General features: G+C 43.5%; 1 protein-coding gene across 1 annotated transcript in view; it reads right to left on the bottom strand.

The window, feature by feature from the left end:
- Positions 1 to 10081, bottom strand: part of bdh1 (3-hydroxybutyrate dehydrogenase, type 1) — a 34049-nt gene extending 23968 nt beyond the window's left edge. Inside the window, exon 1 of the mRNA XM_048542819.2 lies at positions 9758 to 10081. Coding sequence (XP_048398776.1) covers positions 9758 to 9970 — 213 coding nt within the window. The 5' untranslated portion in view covers positions 9971 to 10081. The remainder of the gene's footprint in view (positions 1 to 9757) is intronic.
- Positions 10082 to 21749: the final 11668 nt, after the last annotated feature.

Below are 21749 nucleotides of genomic sequence, written 5' to 3'. Positions count from 1 at the left end.
CCACAAACCTATAGTAAGAAGTCCTAAGATATTTAAAATACTGCTGATACTAATTAAAACCTTCAAGGTGTGGCATATACATTTTTCTATTTTGGGAAATTACATTAAGATTGCAGAGTTAACAATTTCATTAAAAGCTGCTGCAACAAATCAGACAGGCCATATACTTTTTGACATAAAGATAGCAGGAGTATTAGAAGCAACATCAGTTTTGTGCACAATGCAAAAATTATTTGAGGGCATTAAAATACAAAGATTAAATATATTTTGTTATATGGTTGAGTGATTAAGGTCAGGGTGAGTTTAACCTATATTAAGGGGACTAATTAGTACTGATGCTACAAACCCTAGTTTTTCTCATTTGCATCAAGAATTTTGTTTCAAAAGCATACGACAACATAGGGAGGAATATTGTGGGGGTCTGAGCAATCTGCAGTTAGAGATTTGTACCAGAATTGAACAAGAAGACTGAAGCATCTTATTCCATCCTTTAAGCTTTTGCTGAGCAGCAAGGCAAGTTTCTTACTAGAGCAGCAGCAAGGTGCCGATTAAGGGGAATTGCAGCTTTTTGTGCCATATTAACAGCACAACTTTCCTCATTAATATTCAGCTTCCTATCTTACAAAATTCACCAAACAAACGACAGATTGAAAATGCTCGATATGGAAATCAGAGTGGGTCTTCAGCTCACCACTTGCTTCAAAAGACCTCCATATGGTACCCCGTGCACAAACATTACAGGACTCAATCCATGGACACTGCCCACATACCTACCACCACTGACATTGACACCCGACATGAGCCAACTTCCAAGAACCCACATGGCGCACCTCTGATTCCCTGACAGCACATTTCTGTATTTCCATGCTGCACCAGAAACCAGAAACCAATGGCACACTGCTGCAAAACATGTGCACTCAGAGACATGTAGTCCATGAACTGGGTGCATCAGGCTGCAACTCCTGCTCTTTGTTTGCTTTCATAGCATTCACTCACTCTGAACCTATCTGGATGCTTGCAGCATCGCTGCCTTGCATTGCATTTTTTTGCACTTTGCCCCCTCAACCAGAGCTACCCGTCTCATATTATTTCGGTCTTACCTTTTCATTCAGAATAGATAAAAAGGCAGGAAGTTTGTCAGTGTCATCAGTAGTGACCAGTCAAGTCAAGGCAGATAGCCTTCATTCAAGGGCTCTCAGCACAGTCAAGGGCAGCCTCTGATACCAGACCAGGGGCTTGCATTCAGTCAGCTACTTTGGGCAATCGGCATCAAGATCCTCACCTTGTAAAGGGGTGTGGAGCCAAATGTCAGACAGCGAACTACCTGTCCTCACTCCATCTGCCTTACTGTGGGCCATTTTCCTCTTGGTATGAAACAGAGGTACAATCAGGAATGAAGAGTCTAATGATGACCATGAAACCATTGTCAATGGTCAGAAAAACCCATCTCATTCACTAATGTACTTTAGGGAAGGGAATTGCTATCCTTACCTGATCTGGCCTTCAGACCCACAGCAATGTGTTTGACTCTTAACTGACCTTTGGGCAATTAAGGATGGACAATAAATGCTGGCCTACCAGTAACGCTCACACCCCTTGAATGAATAATGTAAGAAACAACGCAGATGGAAGTGAGGAAACAAATATTACTTTGAAACATTGCTACAGATAGGAATGGGGTTACACAAATGAGTGAGTAGGCGGCACAGAGGGCATGAAGGATTAGCGGTGATGGGGGTTGGTTTAGGAGACAGCAAGTGGGAATGATGTTGCGGGTATTACTGAGACAGGTAGAGCATGAGCTTTGGTGGGAGGTGGGTACAGTAGCAAAGATAGATTTAGTATGAGGTATTGGAGAAAAGATAGCAGCACTTGCTCTGGCAGAGTGAAGAAAGCCATTGGCTGTCTACAGTGCTGGGCATTCCTCCTTGGGATGAGACAGTTTCTGTGCTGTATAACCCTATGACTCTACGAAAGCACCATGGACCATGCTGCCAGGGTTTGCTGCTGTGGCCACCACTGATAGTCCTGGGGGAAGAGGTAATCCTGCATCTACATCATCCCGTCCAGCTGGACACCCAGGTCCCTGGCCGCAAAGCGGAACTCTGTCACATCTAGGACAATTGTCAGGGCAGCTCAGGACCAAGGCTCGTCCAGATGCAGGACAGACTTTTAAAGATCACATGAGCACAAGGGTTGCCAGGTTTTCAGCAGATATCCAGTGAGTGACGAGTTGTTCTAGGCACGAATGTTGGCGGTGCAGGAATTAAACATGAGGAGCAGAGCAAATAGTTGAAGAGGGTGTTTGGTAAGGTGTGGCAAGAGATTTCATTGGGCATAACAACAAGAATCCCTCCAGAAACACTCAACACAACTTATTTCACTTGGAAGTCAATTTGGGCCTTCAAACCTGATTTACAAGACTAAGTGGTTTTCCGCTGAAATTACTTTGTACCACATTTGGCTGGTAGTCCCATCCACTACCAGGAACTTGCTATGTGCTATTTTGGACTTTTTCAATTTTCTTGTTCCTTCATCTTTGAAATTTTGAAAGGAGAAACAGAAGTATAGGCCTAAATCCAAAGCAAATTATTATAGTGCTTTGAATATCAAATAAGAAATGAAACTACTAATACTGAAACAGAAACTACCAGAGAAACTCAACAGATCTGGCAGCATCTGTGGGGAGAAAGCAGAACTCTGAAGAGGAGTCACCGGACTCAAAACATTAATTCTCCATTTTTGTTTTGTTTCAGATTTCCAACATCCACAGTGTTTTGTTTTATTTAAGCGCTGCGAATGGTCTGTTCCACACGTTTAAGCCACTTTTTAATCCAAAACACATTGTGCATGGATTACCTTTTGCTTTGTTATTCACTATTTGAAATTCTGACCTTCATTTGAACTGCCAACATGCTCGCCAAACTTGTCTAAATCAACATTCCACAAACATCTTAACCTTAAATCCTTCTGTTTCAGTGTTGAAAGTGCCAGTGTTGTTAACATCTCGCTATCGCAGCTGCTCTTCTACCAGCTTGCATTAGTTGAAATCCTTCTAAATTCAGACGAAAATATTCTGATCAATACTGTACGAAATGGTCAAATTGTGATTCTACGAAGATCCTCTAGGATGCATTCCATGAAGTCCATGCATTCATTCTGGCACACACATTGTCAACAGACCAGGAGGTCAGAACCAAATATCTTTCTGATGTTGCAACACTGTTCGGGTGTTTCAATCTAGTCTGCATTAATGTTCTGATGAAATATTAGACATATTTGTCTCTTTGTAGATGCTGGCAGATCTGCCAAGTTTTCTATTCTGTCTGACATTTCCAGCATCTGTAGTAATTCACCTTTTATTAATGCACTCTCCTTCCAAGATTTCAAACCTGTAAACAGCTGTTCAGCAACATAAATATAGGCCATGATTTTAAGCCTATATTTAAGGGAAAAGGGTCAATGAGTTTAAATGATTATAATTTTTTTTCGGTTCTAATGGATCAGGAGCATTCCTCTGGGTTCCACTGGGCCACCTCTAGTTTACACCAATGCCCTGAATCACTACCCCACCATCCATCCATTATCAACATGAAAAACCCTCATGATAGTGACCATTTTTAAACACTGGTGACCTCCTGTTGCCTGATTTATCATATCTACATGCGGCTAGGCATGGGATCCATTAGGGAGATGTTGAAAATGCATGCCAGCTCACTACAATATATCAAGAGAAAGGGTGTTGTCACCATGCCTTTTAAGTGTAGAAAACTATGCAGCTTGCTTCGTTTAGCATGGGAGAGGAAAATAATTTCCTGGTCTAACTAGAAGAGTTTATTGTAGTTCACAAGACATAGTTTAGTGCGTGTTAGCACTAGTTTCAGGTTACATTGATATGATAGAAATTGTGACAAAGACTTTATGAAGCCCAAATGTTAACTGTCACACCTTCAAGATCCATTGTGCTCTCAAACCCAAAGTCATCACAAGGGTACTCTAAATGTACATCACAAGCAACCAACCCATTTATAATTCAGGCTAATGAACCATAATATATTCTCCAAGCACTAATCCTCTTCAGTGGTTGGCAGCGTCTGAAATCCAGTAACTCAAAATCAACTATCTGACTCCATAATATCCTCAAAGAAATCCAGTATGTTGGTTCCTTTTGAATTGTCATTTCAAAAGCCCTAGTGACTATCTTTAACATCTTCAAGATTATTCCCTTGCAATCTCTCATTCCATCATCATGGTGGGTAGTGCTTACTGCATTCTTCAGCATTAACCCTTTCAGACCCTTATTCAACAGATGAATTGCAACCTTGTCAGGAAGACTTAGTGAGATTGTAACACATGGACTTCATTTACATTTGCAAGATTGGATTCTTGCATGTTGCATGACTGCAATTGGAAATGAAATCCAGGAGGTAACATCTTCTTGGCCTCAGCACACAAACTTGCCACCTATCCCAATTACCCACCCGTCTGCTACAAGCACCAATCCTACCACAAATTAAAATCTGTACCTTCAGTTTTTCGAGTGACATTCAGCTGGCTCTAAATTAGTAATCATCCTTTGCCACTGTGCCCAGTTTGATGCCTTGTGAGATAAATATTTTGGACATAATTCCACCTTCTAAATTATCCACAAAATAATATAAATGACTAACATTACAACACTAACCTCGATTACAGACCACACGAGTACTCCAGTCTGAATCACAACTAACCCAATCAGCTAATTTATAATCCAGGCTGCATTCTACAGGCACTAATCTTCTGCAATGGTTGGCATAGTTAAATTTCTTCCTAAAACTCAATACGCAGCAACAATCTCATTCCGTCCCCCAGACTAACATCCTCAAAGAAATTCAGTAAGACAGTTAATCTTGAATTACCATTTCAGAAGTCACAGTGACTGTCTGTCATTTTCTGCAACCTATCATTAAATTTTAAAATTCTAGTGCATTATACCACATCATAAAACCTGCAATTTAACAGTCAGTCATTCTTAACTCCTTTACTAATCATTGAATCACTTGGAATTTTCTGCAAATCCAGAGAGTTCAGGGAGCATTGCTATGGAGACAACTTCAGAACTCTCTAGCAAAATCAGTCTGAGCCCTGATAGTATTTATCTGGCATTTCTGCAACTTCCCTAATGTGCTTCCATGTGATTTTAGTCATTTCTAATTTTCTCTCACCACTGACAGTCTCTTCCTGTTTGAAATGTTTCTGCATTCTTTATTTGAAACACACATGTTAAACCACTACTTTTACATTTCAGCAACTTCCTTCACTGTTATCACCTGTATATTATCATTAATTACTAGCTTAGCATTTTTCTGAGATCTGTAATGAATTTCTACCATAAAAAGTAACAGCAATGCCATTCCCCTTTTTACTTTTTCCACATAAATGCTCTCCCTTCATATCCCCTCACATCTGAGTACATGGGACCCCCAATTTATGAACACAGTCACTTGCAGCAGTGTAATTTTAAGGACCTGACACATGAACATTTCCTATATTTACAGACAGCTGCTTCACATTGTTCTTTATTGTGTTTTGACTTGGGTACAAATCAATTTGCGAACAGCCTCCAGAACAAAGCCTATTCACAACCCAGAAGCTGCCTGTACATGAAAACAGTTGAAACAAATCTTGAAGTAAAAAGCTAGCATTGGTAAAAGCTGTCAGATTATTGAAAAAGCAAACTATTTCACAAATGTTCTTTGAGGAAAGAACCCAATTATCTTGCCTTGCATTGTCCATATAGTGTCATCCCTACATGGGACTTAATTATCCTCTTAAGTGACCTAACAAGCCACAAAATTATATCAATCTATAACCAGCGTTTCAAACCAGCTGCTTCGAACCACTTTCTAGGGGCAACTAGATAACTAGGTCAATATTTAAAATTAGTTTCTTTTCCTAAATCAGTAAAAAGAGAATTGTTCAAAGTGCGATAGGAGTGCAGACAGCAGCAGATTGCCGACTTATGATGGCATTAAAAAATATGGGAAAGGCAGAATGAATTATTTTGCATTACGTTAGGTCACGCAGTCAGTATATTTGAGACACATGCTCATACTATCATTATAGATAGATAGATAGATAGATAACATGAGAATTTTTTTAATAAATTAATTAAAGTAAGGGACCAGGATCCATTGCAGTATATCCCAGGAATTTGAAAGAATTGAATGGGAAATTGTAGAGGCCTTGGAAATTACAGTTCAGAGCTCTATTGAGTCTGAGAGAGTCCAATGTAGTACTTATTTTTGAAAAGGCAGGCAAAGCTAATTGACACAAATAAAATTAAAACAAAAGCTGGCATAACAATCAGGGCATTTTAGAATCCTTAATTAGCATGAAATTCGCACATATTAAAATAGAGAGTTAATGAGAGGATTCCAAGATAATAAAATGTGAGGCTGGATGAACACAGCAGGCCAAGCAGCATCTCAGGAGCACAAAAGCTGCTGAGATGCTGCTTGGCCTGCTGTGTTCATCCAGCCTCACATTTTATTATCTTGGAATTCTCCAGCATCTGCAGTTCCCATTATCTCAGTTAATGAGAGGAGTCAGGAGCCATTACCCTGGAGAAATTTCATAGAATGCTTTAAAGGAGATAACCAACTTGATAGACCAGGGAGCTACAGTGGATGTGCTAGTTTTTTCAGCTCAACTTGCCCAACATTACTTGGGGCAGTTACAGTGTGAATGGTTTAGAAAGAGCAGAACTTCTAAAAACCTTTCTTGGATGCATTTTTAAGTCAGAACAGAGTGCCTTCCAGTAGATTGGGTGGGCCTGAGTTCAATTTTAGGTAATGAAGCTAGACATGTGATTGCAGTTATCAGGAGGAAAGCATTTTGCAGACAGTGATCTTAACTCTGATACATTTGATATTCTTATGGGTTGTTCCATTAGGGCCTTTCAGATCCTGACCTCATTACAGCCTTGGTTCAAATACTGACAAAGGAGCCAAATTGTATTTAACCGAGTGTGACATCAAGGAGCTCTAGCAAAACTGGAATCAATGGCTATTGAATGGGAAGGTGTGTGTACGTAAGAAGTGGAGGTGGGGAAGATCTTGACGAGGTGCTCATCATCGTCGATAATATGTTGAAGGCTATGAAGAACATGGCATAGTTTTTCTGCTCCTGGGACGTACTAGACAATGGCAAGTACCCAATCAGATGTATCCTCTGTCTGTCTTCTGAGGAGGTCATTTTCACTGTGGCACTTCAGCATTGACAATTGATGAGTTAAGCATCTTATGCTGTTCCTACGAGGGCATCCTTCAACATCTTCAGCTGTCCATTGCATTCCTACTCATCCAAAAAGATCCTTTGTATGCATAGGGCTTGTCCATAGGGGATGAATATTTTAATACGTTTCAAGTGGAAGCTAGAGAAGTGCAGCATTGAGAGGTTATCCACAGGTTGCGACAGAGTGAGGTATTGAGGCGTCCATCCTTGATGGAGCTATGTGTATCCAAGAATGAGGCTGACTCTAAAGAGTAGTCCATGGTAAATCTGATGGTGGGACGAACTTGTTGATATCACTATGTACTTATTTCAGTGATTCCTCACCAAAAGTCCAAAAGAAGAGAATATTGTTAACATATCTGGTGTATAGCATTGGTTAGAGGTTCTGTACAGCAAAACAGTCTTGTTTGAGCCTGTGCATGAAAATGTTGGCATTCTGGGGAGCAAATTTAGTCCCCATGGCTGTTCCATGTGTCTGGATGAAGAACTGGTTGTCGAAGGTGAAGATGTTGTGATCAAGGATGAAGCAGATGAGTTGTAGGATGGTGTCTGGAAATTGGCAGTTGTTGATGTGTTGTACTGAGACTGATGCAGCAATGCTGTTGTCTTGGGGGATGCTGGTGTAGAGTGGTACAACATCCATTGTGATGAGGAATGTTCCTGGTTTGACCGGTCTGTGGATGCTGAGTTTCTGTAAGAAATCTATGATGTCGCAACAGAAGCTGGGGATTCCCTGTACAATGGGTTTCAAGATGCCCTCAACATCACCAGAGGGGTTCTCTCACGGCGTCCCATTGCCTGATACAATGAGATGTCCAGGTGCGTTGGCTTTGTGTATCTTTGGAAGGCAGTAGAAGTCCCCTACACAAGAAGTCTGCAGGGTGGGAGTGCCTAAGATACAAAGACTGGGTCAAAAGTCTTGATTAGTCTGTTCAGTTAATGTGTGTATTCTTTGGGTTGGATCAGCAAGTAGCTGTCACGCACGCACACACACACACACACACACACACACACACAAACACACCACATGCACATGTACATACACGCACAGGAATCTAGGGGGTGAATTTGTATTTGCAGATACATTCCATTCGATTCTATTCAAAAAGCACACAGTTGAGAAACAGTCAGTCAATGTTCCATTTTATAAATTCCTACTTCAGCAACAAAACCAGTCTGACTCAAAACCAAAGCACAAACAAATTCCAAACAAGGCCACACACCTAACATGCATTATTTGACCTAAAACATCACCCCTTCCTCACACTGATAAAAATCTTTAGTTCTCTCAGGGCAGTGACTCAAAAGGAACTTGTGGATTTACATATACATATTAATCAATGAAAACCTTCAAACTGATTAAAGACTAACAGCGTCTTAGTAAAAACGAAAAGAACTGAGGACGCTGTAAATCAGAAACAAAAACAGAAGTTGCTGGAAAAGCTTAGCAGGTCTGGCAGCATCTGTGAAGAAAAAAAATCGGAGTTAATTTTTCGGCCGGGCAACCCTTCCTCAGATCAGCACCTTTAGTTTTATTTAATACATCCTCATTAGTGATGTGACCATTTGATCTTTTACTTATAAATTGTGTGTCTGATACTACCTCTGTCACTAACACCTGAAGGAGGAGTGAGGCTCCAAAAGGTTATGTCTTTAAATAAACCTGTTGGACTATAACCTGGTGTCATGTGCTTTTTGTTTTTGACTGGCACAGACTCAATGGGCCGAAGAGTTTTTCTCAGTAGTGCAGATCCCACGATTGTATGAGGAATAACAACAATAAGGCTCAATGCCCTGTGGCCACGTTATAATTTCAACACATTTCTATATAGATGAATCATTAAACGAGCATCAGAGAAAGGCACTATGAGAAACTCTGCTTTTTAGTATAAATGGAGGGTGGGGGCAGTAACACCTAAAAGCGGCAGGTTACGTGGGAAAAACGTGCTCCCTATTTGTATTTATCTTTCTGACAGTGAATGGCAGAATAAACAGAGAGAGTAGGGCAGGGGATCACAGATTGCAACTGGTCCTTCACACGAAAAACAATCAATAGACTTCCAGGAAATGTGACAGTGATAAAGAAAGCCTTGATGTCATTCTGCAGTGAGTTAGAAAATTTGAGAACGTGACTTAGCGGTGAATAAAATGCAAAGCGAGGCCGGGTACTGAAGAAGTTATAATGAATTTGATTCTCCATTTAAAGGAAAAACGTTAAAAGTTGTTCTTGGGCAGCTATCCTGCTCCTGTGATGCTGCCTGGCCTGCTGTGTTCCTCCAGCTCCACACTGTGTTATCTCTGACTCCAGCATCGGCAGCTCTTACGATATCATCCCGAAGTAGGCATCTCAACTGGTTACCTCATATTGTCACTTCAGGAAGATCATAAACGTAAAGAACGAACAGTTAAGCTTCACAAAACGCCAGACAGCGACACAGCAGCATGGTAGTCATATTGAACGTGACTGAACAAATGAGTTTACCTTCACCGTGCCCCGCGGTAGAGAGGGCACCGCTAAATACAACACAAAAACCAGGTATATCAGCACGATACTGTGAGTCACCATGTCTTCCTTCAAACCAAACAGTTGAACGAAAGCGCAGAGAACCTCGGGGAGCCACAAACCCAAGCCCAGGGTCAACAGGAATGAAAACAGCACCATAAAGGTCATTTGCACATAGGAGACTTTAGACATCTCGCCGCCACCTCCCTTGTGCTCTGCTCCGCAGCTACGGCGCTGAGTGCTCCTGAACCCACTACTGCAGCTCAGGCTCCATTCCCCTCCCACGCCGCCGTACAAACCACTCAATCCGGACCAAGAATGAGATCACTTCCGTGTGTGAATGCTACGGAAACGTTACTGTATCATCTCACCAACAAGAGTGTGGCAGACCACGTATGCTGACACGGGGAAGGAAAACTTTCCGCCTATTCATCATGAATGAACCCCTCGGTTAATAGTTTAAGGCAAAAAATCACACAGGTCTAGGTTATAACAAAGTGTGGAGCTGGATGAACACAGCAGGCCAAGCAGATCTTAGCAGCACAAAAGCTGACATTTCGGGCCTAGACCCTTCATCAGAAATGGGGGGAGAGGAAGGGGGGTTCTGAAATAAATAGGGAGAGAGGGGGAGGCGGACTGAAGATGAATAAAGGAGAAAATAGATGCAGAAGAGACAGACAGGTCAAAGAGGTGGGGATGGAGCCAGGAAAATTAGAGTGTAGGTGGTGAGTTAGGGAGGGGATAGGTCAGTCCAGGGAGGACGGATAGGTGAAGGGGGTGGGATGAGGCTAGTAGGTAGGAGATGGGGATGGGGCTTGAGGTGGGAGGAGGCGATAGGGAGGCAGGACAGTTTAAGGAAGTGGGGACAACCTGTGCTGGTTTTGGGATGCGGCTGGGGGAGGGGAGATTTTGAAGCTGATGAAGTCATTGATACCATTGGGCTGCAGGGTTCCCAAGCAAAATATGAGTTGCTGCTTCTGCAAGCTTCAGGTGGCATCGTCATGGCACCAGGATGGACATGTCATCTGAGGAATGGGAGGGGAGTTGAAATGGTTCATGACTGGGAGGTACGGCTGTTTAGTGCGAACCGAGCACAGGTGTTCAGCAAAGCTGTCCCCAAGCCTCCACTTGGTTTCCGCGATGTAGAGGCGGCCACAACAGAACAGCAGATGCAGTATACTGCATTAGCAGATATGCAGGTGAGCGTATGCTTGATGTGGAAACTCTTCTTGGGGCCTGGATTGGGGGTGAGGGAGGAGGTAAAGGGGCAGTTGTAGCACTTCCTGCGGTTGCAGGGGAAGGTGCCGGGTGTGGTGGGGCTTGAGGGGAGTGTGGAGTGGACAAGGGAGTCACAGAGAAACTGGTGGTGTCGGACTGCAGATGGCGGAAGTGTCGGAGCATGATGCATTAGATCCGGAGGTTGATGGGGTGGTACGTGAGGATGAGGGGAATTCTGTTTTGGTTGATATTTTGGGGAGGGGGTGTGAAGGATGAGTTGCAGGAAATGCGGGAGACACGGTTGAGGGCATTCTCAACCTCCGGGGGGCGGGGTGGGGGGGTGCTGTTGCGGTCCATGAACAACAAGGATATCTGTGATGTTAGGGAGTGGAGCCATCCTGGGAGCAGATGGGCCGGAGGTGAAGGAATTGGGATTAGGGGATGGCATTTTTTCAGGAAGGTGGATGGGAGGTAGCTATGGGAGTCAGTGGGCTTGAAATGGATATCGGTTTCCAGGTGGTTGCCAGAGATGGAAACAGAAAGGTTCAGGAAGGAGAGAGGTATCAAAGGTGGTCCAGGTGAACTTAAGGTTGGGGTGGAACGTGTTGGTGAAGTGGATGAACTGTTCGAGCTCCCTGCAGGAGCTCACTTAGCCGAACTCGTACTCACCCTCAATAACTTCTCTTTCAATTCTGCTCTTTGGGCCTGCTCTGCTGTTCAATATGAACATCTGTCACAGTGCCATCACAATGATTTCAGCTCTTTTGTTCAGGTTTTATCCATTGTCCCTGTCAATATTCAGTGTAATGGCATTGTTTAATGAGCAGAAAAAGTGAGGAGTGAACAAACATTTTGACCAAAGGGCCACATCTGGGCATGTGCTGGCAAAACCAAAATGCAGGTCAAGAGTGAAGTAATCTAATAAGTAAACCTGTCTGAATAATCTGTGAGCTGTGCAATTGATTTGCATCATCCCCACTGGGTGAACTGGATATCATGCATCAGAGGATAAGTATTTGTAAAAGGTAAGTTTTTTTTAAAATGTCATCACAACTTCCTTGCTTCTGTACTGTTACACTTTAGTTTTTAAAGCTCAAGGCCTTTGTAACTATTTTCACAACTTGACCACCCACCCTCAACAATTTCTGCACTATTATGTTCTTTTATGGGATCCGCGTATTGCTTATAATGTCAGTATTTGATGCACATCCTTAACTTTGTTTTTATTAATTTGTGGGATGTAGGCATTGCTAGTAGCATTTATTTCCAGTCCCTAATTTCCCTTGAGCAGCTGATCTGCATTCTTGAACAACTTCAAAATTTCCCAGACAAGAGAGAATCTATCCAACACCTCTCGACATTCAATGCCACTACCATCTGTTGTGAACCATTTGGAAAGTATACTGATTCTCAAGCTCCAGTAGTGCTGAGTTGTCACAATAGTAAATGATTCAAAGTATGCAATGTCCTCATTTTATCCAACTGATGGAATCAGGTGAACAGAAAGCATTGACCAAGTCCCCGTACATAGCAAGCATAATTGCTTATTCCAACTAAGTAACTTTAAACCACAGGCAAATAATGATGAATTGGGAATGTATGATATACTAGTTAAAACGTTGACTTTCTTTAAATGTCCTACATACACATGCAGGAACATCGAGAGAAACAGACAAATGGATATTATTGATGAATGAAAAATATTGGGGAATCACAATTCAGTAACATAAGTCTCCAGGTTTGGATGATATGTTCCCTTTTCTGCTATTCTCCAAAGTCCTCCTTTACCAGATTTTCAGCTCTTCGCTGAAGTCACAGAGCACTTACATATTAATTGTTCAGGTTCACAGTCACTGATTAGAGGCAACAATTCATAGTAAATGTGGGAGAAAATGATAGTCTCCAGGCTTGAGTTACTTGGCTGCAGGGGTAGAGAGGCAGACCTTCCCTATTCCAGTTTGGAAACCTTTCACAACTGTATCATTCAAACACACACAAGCTCTTCAGCTGTCCAGGAACCAATCAGACAGTTGTTGTCAGGTTGATGACCTTTGGCATCCACAATCAGTCACTATTGCATAAACCAATCAGCTTCTTGTTGCCAGCCAAGTCTCACCCTGAATACACATCCCAGTGCAATGCTATATTATCTCACCTTCCACACTGCTTCCAAAACAGCTATGTAAACACTTACAAGGAGTTGCATAATTTGTTTTTAAAAATGCAGCACTTCCTTACTAAGTCCTCGGTTTCAAAACATTCCTTTCCCATGCTACTCCAAAATCAAGAAAGAAAAATCAGAAATAATCAAAAAAAAGGAAAAGGGAAAGATGCAGTCTTTACCATTACTGAACTCACCCATTCTCAACATTCTGGGGGTTACAAAAAATTGAACTGCACCAGCCAAACAAATACTATAGCTACAAGAGCAAGTCAGAAGTTAGGAATTCTGTTTCAATATCTCATCTCATGTCTCCCACCATCTTTTTCGGCCATCTATAAAGCACAGGTCAGGAGTGTAATGGAATGTTCTCAACTTAACTTGGATGGATGAAGCTGTATCCAACCTCAAAAGGCCTGACACCATCCAGGACGTAGCTTGGTAAGCATCTCATTCCACACCTTCACCATTCACTCCCTTCACCAGGAACATGGTATATATGATATTGTGATGCCCTGCAACAACTCACCCAGGTTCCTCTGACAACACATTCCAAACCCTTGATCTCAATCATCTCGAAGGACAAGGGCAGCATATGCATGGAAGCACTGTCACCTTCAAATTCCCCTCCCAATTCAAACGTCATTCTGACTTTAAATTATATTGCTATTCCTTCACAATCACTGGGTCAGAATCCTGGAGATTCCTTCCTTGATGCATTGTAAATGTGCCTACACCCCATGGAAGTCCATCCCAAATTTTGTATGTGGCCCCGTTTGGAGCTTTGAAAGTTGTCTGAACCACAATCCAGAACTGTAAAAGCGAGGTTGGGGGGACTGATTCACTTGTGAGTGAGTATTGAGATCATAGAACTCTGAGTCATTTACCCGCATTCCATCTTCCTCATACTCACTCATATTCATTCACTTCTATGCTCACGTACTCCCTCGCTTGTCAAAATACTTCCTGCCTCACGCTCCACCTCACTCAATGACACACTCTCTCTCTCTCACATTCTATCTCACACACTCACACTAGCTCTCACACTCATTCACTCATTCTTCCTTTCTGTCTGTCACACATAGCCACTTCCTCACACTCTTTCTCTAACTCACTCATTAACACTGTCTCACACACTTGCAAGAGGAAACAGTTATTTGCGGCTAGACTGCATCATGTACCAGGCCGTGGTACGTTGGATGGGGTGGGCATGGAGGTGGTGGAAACAGCCTTGTGAAACTCACCAAGTAGAATGGGATCCAAAAGTCTCTTTTAGAATCATCCAGGCTGCGAGACAAGTAAGAGTGAAAAGATGAACACAGTTGATATTAGCACTTCCTACTAGGCTAGTAACTGCTGTTGTTGGATAATTAGTTACCAGCAAGGATGATTAGGTACTCATCAGCCAGAATGACAGAGAACTCTGACAGTGTGCTGATATTCAATATATCTTCACCCGTTCCCCTGGGCCTTGCTGCACTTTTTAGTTTTAGGTTTGGGAGCTATGACTCCTACATTTCATCAGCGGACCCCACCAGGGCCACAAGTCCCTGTTTGGAAAGCCCTGCAATTGTCATTAGTATTATATGAATCTAATGCAATGTTTCAAAAATTATGTTTTTGAATCTGATTGCTAGGATTAATTAACAACTCCATGATCAAATAGAGTAATGCAGCATGGAAACACACCCTTCGGTCCAACCAGTCCACATTGAGTATAATCCCAAAGTAAACTAGTCCTACCTGCCAGCTCCTGACCCGTATCCCTCCACACCTTTCCTATTCATGTACTTAACTGTAGACTGTGGGAGGAAACCGCACCACCTGGCAGATATGCACACAAACACGAGGAGAATGTCACCCCAGGCTGGAATTGTTATTACGGTAATTGTACCCAGACTGGGAAGTAGTGCAGAAAGGATAGATATATGGGGTTAAAATATGGTGAGGATATCCAAACTCTGGTGTATTTGGGAAAGAATGCTCAGACTTGCATGTATTACAGTAGTGGGTGACCAGACTGAATGCTGTGTAGTATCAGCTTCCAGAGAGGAATGGATTATGATAAAGGTATCTAGACTGGCATATATTATGGTAAGGACAGTCAGACTTCGAAGGGATACCCTCAGGGAGTATTATGATAAGGATACCCAAATTCTGGTATATTATGATAATGATGTCAAGACTCAGGCTTATTACAGTATAGAAAGCAAAATTCAAATGCAATACAGTTGGATAGCCAGACTCTGGTATATTACAGTAGTAACATCAGACTCAGATGTGTTATGGTAACCATACCCAGACCTCAGTGTATTACAGTAATAATTCCAGCTCCCAGGTATGTTACTTTAAGTGTACCTGGACCTGGTGTATTATGGTTATTATATCATGTTGTTATAAGGATATCTAGTCCCTGACATATTACAGTAAAGATATCCAGACTTGAATGTTTTACTGATAGCCAGAGAATAGCCCTGATGTAATATGGTTAAGGATACATTAACCTGATATAGTACTGTAAGGATACCAAGACCAGTGTACTATTGGAAAGATACCCCATGTATTTAGTAAGGGATATCATAACACTGTGTATTATGGCAAGGAAACCAATCTCCGTTTACTACAGTAAGGAAGCTCAATCCCCGATGTATTACAGTAAGCACACCCAGTCACCGGTGTGCCCTGTCCCTGGTTTATTACAGTAAGGATGCCCAATCCCCAGTGAATTACGATGAGGATGCCCAATCCCTCGTGAATTATGGTAAGGATGCCCAGTCTCTGGTGTATTATGATAAGGAAGCCCTGTCCCCAGTGTATGACAATAAAGATGCCAAATCCCCAGTGTATTACAGTACAGTGTCCAATCCCCAGCATATTACAGTAAGGATACAGTGTCCTTGTTGATGTACTGTAAGGAAGCCTAGTATTAAAGTAAGGATGTGCTGTCCCTGGTGTATTATAGTAAGGATGCCAGATGTCTATATTACAGTACAGATGCCCTCTTGCCCCCATGTTTTATTTTCTTTATTTATTGATGGGATGAGGGCATCACTGGCTAGGCAGCATTTATTGCTCATCCCTAATAGCCCAGAGGACAGTTAGAAGTCATCCACATTACTATAGCCTGGAGTCACGTGTAGACCAGACCAGGTGAGGATGGCAGTTCCTTCACTAAAGGGCATTAGTGAACCACATGGGTTTTTCCAACAAATGGCAATGGATTCATGGCCATCACTAGACTCTTAATTCCAGATATGTATTGAAATCAAATTCCACCGTTTGCAATGGTGGGATTCGAACCCAGGTCCCCAGACCATTATCTGGTTTCTGGATTAATATTCTAGCAATAATATCACTAGGCCATTGCCTCCCCTGTATTACGGTAAGGCTGTCCAGTCCCTTGTGCCTTATACCCGGTGTATTACGGTAAGGATGCTCAATCTCCACGTAATATGGTAAAGATGCCCTGTCTCTGGTTTATTACAGTAAGAACGCCCAATCCCTGACGTATTACAGTAAGGACGCACAATCTCCGCATTTTATGGTAAGAACGCTCTGTCCCTGGTGTATTATGGGACGGATGCCAAATTGCCAGTATATTTTGGTAAAAATACATAATCTCTGGTGTATTACGGTAAGGATGCCCTGTCACTAGTGTATTATTGTAAGGATGCCTTGACCCTAATGTAAAATGGTATTGATGCCAAATACCCAATGTATTACGGTAAGGATGCCCTATCCCCAGAATATTACAGTAAGGATGCCCCTCCTTGGTCTATCACGGTAACGATGTCCAATACCCGGTGTATTACGTTAAGGATTTCCTGTCCCCAGAGTATTATGGTAAGAATGCCCAAACCCCAGTGGATTACGGTATAGTTGCCCGACCCCTGGTGTTTTATGGTATGATTGGCCAGTCTCTGGTGTATTACAGTGGGATGCCCAAACCCAAGTGTATTACGGTAAGGATACTCAGTCCCTGACGTATTTCGGTATGGCAGCCCAATACCTGGTGTATTGTGGTAAGGACACCCAATCCCCGGTGTATTACGGTAAGGATGCCCAGGCCCCAGTGTATTAAGGTAAGGATGCCCAATCCCCGGTGTAATACGATAAGGATGCCCAGTCCCCGGTGTACTAAGGTAAGAATGCCCTGTCCCCAGCATATTACAGTAAGGATGCCCAGTCCCCGGTGTATTAAGATAAAAATGCAAAATCTCTGGTGCATTACAGTAAGGATGCCCAATCCCCGGTGTACTATGGTAAGGATAGCCAGTCCCCAGTATATTACGGAAAGGATACCCAGTCCCAGGTGTGTTACAGTAAGGATGCCCAGTACCCGGTGTATTGTGGTAAGGATGACCAGTCCCCAGTTTATTATGGAAAGGATACTCAGTCCCAGGTGTGTTACAGTAAGGATGCCCAGTACCCGGTGTATTGTGGTACAAATGCCCAGTCCCCAGTGTATTACAGTAAGGATGCCCTGTCCCTGGTGATTTACGGTAAGGATGCCCAGTCACCAGTGTATTGCAGTAAGAATATCCTGTCCCTGGTGTATTATGGTAAGGATGCCCAGTCACTGGTGTATTATGGTAAGTTTGCCCAGCCACCGGGGTATTACGGTAAGGATGCCCAGTCCTCGGTGTATTACGGTAAGGATGCCCAGTCCCCAGTCTAATACGGTAAGAGTGACCAGTCCCTGCTGTATTACGATAAGGACGTTCAGTCACCGGTGTATTACAATAAGGATGCACTGTCCCAGGTGTATTACGGTAAGGATGCCCTGCCACCAGTGTATTACGGTAAGAATGTGCTGTCCCCGGTGTATTACGGTAAGGGTGCCCAGTCCCCAGTGTATTATGATATGGATGCCCAGACCCAGTGTACTACAGTAAGGATGCCCTGTCCCGGTGTATTACGCTAAGTATGCCCAATCCCTGGTATATTATGGTAAGGATGCAGTGTTCCCCATATATTACAGCATGGTTGCTCAATCCCTGGTGTATTATGGTAGGATGCCCAATCCTCACTCAATTACGGTAAGGATGCCCAGTACCTGGTGTATTGTGGTACAAATGCCCAGTCCCCAGTGTATTACAGTAAGGATGCCCTGTCCTTGGTGATTTACAGTAAGGATGCCCAGTCACCAGTGTATTGCAGTAAGAATATCCTGTCCCTGGTAAAAATGCCCTGTTGCTGGTGTATTATGGGAAGGATGCCAAATCTCCAGTATATTTTGGTAAAGATACATAATCTCTGGTGTATCACGGTAAGGATGCCCTGTCCCCAGTCTGCTATGATAAGGTGCCCTGTCACTGGTGCATTATGGTAAGGATGCCTTGACCCTGATGTATTACAGTATGGATGCCCAATCCCCAATGTATTATGGTAAGGATGCCCTGTCCCCAGGATATGACAGTAAGGATGCCCCTCTTTGATCCATCACAGTAAGGATGTGCTGACCTGGCATATTACAGTAAGAATGCCTAAACCCCAGTGAATTACGGTAGGGTTGCCTGATCCCTTATGGTATAGTTGCCCAATCTCTGGTGTATTACAGCAAGGATGCCCAAACCCCAGTCTGTTATGGTAAGGATGCCCAGTCCCCGATGTATCACGGTAAGGATGCCCAAACCCCAGTGGATTACGGTAAGGATTTCCTGTCCCCAGAGTATTATGGTAAGAATGCCTAATCCCCAGTGTATTACGGTAAGGATTTCCTGTCCCCAGAGTATTATGGTAAGAATGCCCAAACCCCAGTGGATTAAAGTATGGTTGCCTGATCCCTGGTGTATTATGGTATGGCTCTCCAATCTCTGGTGTATTACACTAGGATGCCCAAACCCAAGTGCATTACAGTAAGGATGCCCAGTCCCTGATGTAGTACAATATGGCAGCCCAATACCTGGTGTATTATGGTAAGGACCCCCAAGCCCTGGTGCATTAAGGTAAAAATGTCCAAACCCCAGTGGAATATGGTATGGTTGCCTGATCCCTGGAGTATTATGGTATAGTTGCCCAATCTCTGGTGTATTACAGTAGGATGCCCAAACCTGAGTGCATTATGGTAAGGATGCTTAATCCCCGGTGTATTACGGTAAGGTTGTCCAATCCCGCGTGTATTATGGTAAGGAAGCCCTGTCCCCAATGTATTAGGGTAAGGATGCCCAGTCCCCACCGTTTTACGGAAAGCATGCACAGTCCTAGGTGTATTACAGTAAGGATGCCTAGTGCCTGGTGTATTTTGGTAAAAATGCCCAGTACCTGATGTATTACGGTAAGGATGCCCTGTCCCAGGTGTATTACAGTAAGGCTGCCCACCCCCCCTGGTGTATTGCAGTAAGGATGCCCAAACCCCAGGGTGTTACAGTAAGGAAACCCAGTCATCTGGGTATTACGGTAAGGATGCCCTGTCCCTGGTGTATTACGGTAAGGATGCCCAGTCCCTGGTCTATTACAGTAAGGGTGCCCTGTCGCCGGTGACTTACGGTAAGAATGCCCAGTCCCCGGTCTATTATGATAAGGTTGCCCTGTCACCGGTGTATGTCGATAAGTATGCTCTGTCCCCAGTGTATTATGGTAACGATACCCAGTCACCGGAGTATTATGGTAAGGTTGCCTTATTCCCGGTGTATTATGGTAAGGATGCCTTATCCCCGGTGAATTACGATAAGGATACCCTGTCTCCGGTGTATTACGGTATGGATACCCAGTCACCGGAGTATTATGGTAAGGATGCCTTATTCCCGGTGTATTATGGTAAGGATGCCTTATCCCCGGTGAATTACGATAAGGATGCCCTGTCCCCCGTGTATTACGGTATGGATGCCCTGTCCCCGGCGTATTACGGTGAGGATGCCCAGTCACTGGTGTATTATATTAAGGATGCCCAGTCACCAGGGTATTATGGTATGGATGCCCTGTCCCCAGTGTATTATGGTAAGGATGCCCAGTCTGTGGTGTATTACGGTAAGGAAACCTTATCCCCGGTGAATTACGGTAAGAATGCCCAATCCCCAATGTATTACGCTAAGGATGCCTTATCCCCAGTGAATTATAGTAAGGATGCCCTATCGCCGATGTATTATGGTAAGGGTGCCTTATCCCCGGTGAATTACGATAAGGATGTCTTATCCCCAGTATATTATGGTAAGAATGCCCTATCCCCAGTGTATTATGGTAAAAGATAACAAGGCGTAGAGCTGGATGAACACAGCAGGCAAAGCAGCATCATAGGAGCAAGAAAGTTGACGTTTCGGGCCTAGACCCTTCTTCAGAAAATGGGTTTCCTTATCCCTGGCGTATTACGGTAAGGATGGCCAATCCCCGGTGTATTACGGTGAGGATTTCCTGTCCCCGGAGTATTATGGTAAGAACGCCCAAACCCCAGTAGATTACGGTATGGTTGCCGAATGTGTGGTTGCCCAATATCTGGTGTATTACAGTAGGATGCCCAAACCTGAGTGTATTACGGTAAGGATGCCCAGTCCCTGATGTATGACAGTATGGCTGCCCAATTCCTGGTATATGAAGGTAAGGATGCCCTGTCCCAAACATATTACGATAAGAATGCCCAAACCCCCGTGTATTACGGTAAGGATGCCCAGTCCCCGATGTATTATGGTCAGGATGCCCAGTCCCTGGTGTATTAGGGTAAGGATGCCCAATCCCCAGTGTAATAAGATAAAAATGCAAAATCTCCGGTGCATTACAGTAAGAGTGCCCTGTCCCCAGTGTATTACGGTAAGGATGCCCAGTCCCTGCTGTATTATGGTAAGGCACAGTGCCTGGTGTATTGTGGTAAAATTGCCCAGTCCCCAGTGTATTATGGAAAGGATGCCCTGTTCCCGGTGTATTACAGTAAGGATATCCAGTCACCAGGGTATTACGATAAGGATGCCCAGTTCCCAGTGTATTAAGGTAAGGATGCCTTGTCCCCAGTAAATTACAGTGAGGATGCCCTGTCCCCGGTGTATTACAGTAAGGATATCCAGTCACCAGGGTATTACGATAAGGATGCCCAGTCCCCAGTGTATAAAGGTAAGGATGCCTTGTCCCCAGTAAATTACAGTAAGGATGCCCCTTCCCCGGTGTATTACGTTAAGTGTACCCAGTCCCCAGTGTATTATGGTAAGGGTACTGGGTCCCCAGTGTATTACGGTTTGGATACCCAGTCCCTGGTGTATTACGGTTTGGATACCCAGTCCCTGGTGTATTACGGTTTGGATACCCAGTACCCGATGTATTATGTTAAGGGTACCCAGTCCCCGGTGTATTATGGTAAGGGTTCCCCGTGTATTACGGTTTGGATACCCAGTTCCCGGTGTATTACAGCAAGCATACCCAGTCCCTGGTGTATTATGGTAAGGGTACCGGGTCCGCAGTGTATTATGGTAAGGGTGCCCAATCCCCGGTGTATTACAGTTTGGATACCCAGTCCCCAGTATATTATGGTAAGGGTACCCAGTCCCCAGTGTATTATGGTAAGGGTACCCAGTCCCCGGTGTATTATGTTAAGGATACCCAGCTCCTGGTGAATTATGGTACGGGTACCCAGTCCCTGGTGTATTACGGTTTGGATACCCATACCCG

The sequence above is a fragment of the Stegostoma tigrinum genome, chromosome 14 (assembly GCF_030684315.1).
Source record: "Stegostoma tigrinum isolate sSteTig4 chromosome 14, sSteTig4.hap1, whole genome shotgun sequence".
In the NCBI taxonomy this organism is placed as follows: Eukaryota; Metazoa; Chordata; class Chondrichthyes; order Orectolobiformes; family Stegostomatidae; genus Stegostoma; species Stegostoma tigrinum.
Note: the sequence above shows the minus strand (reverse complement) of the source record. Positions and strands in the feature narration are given on the sequence as shown.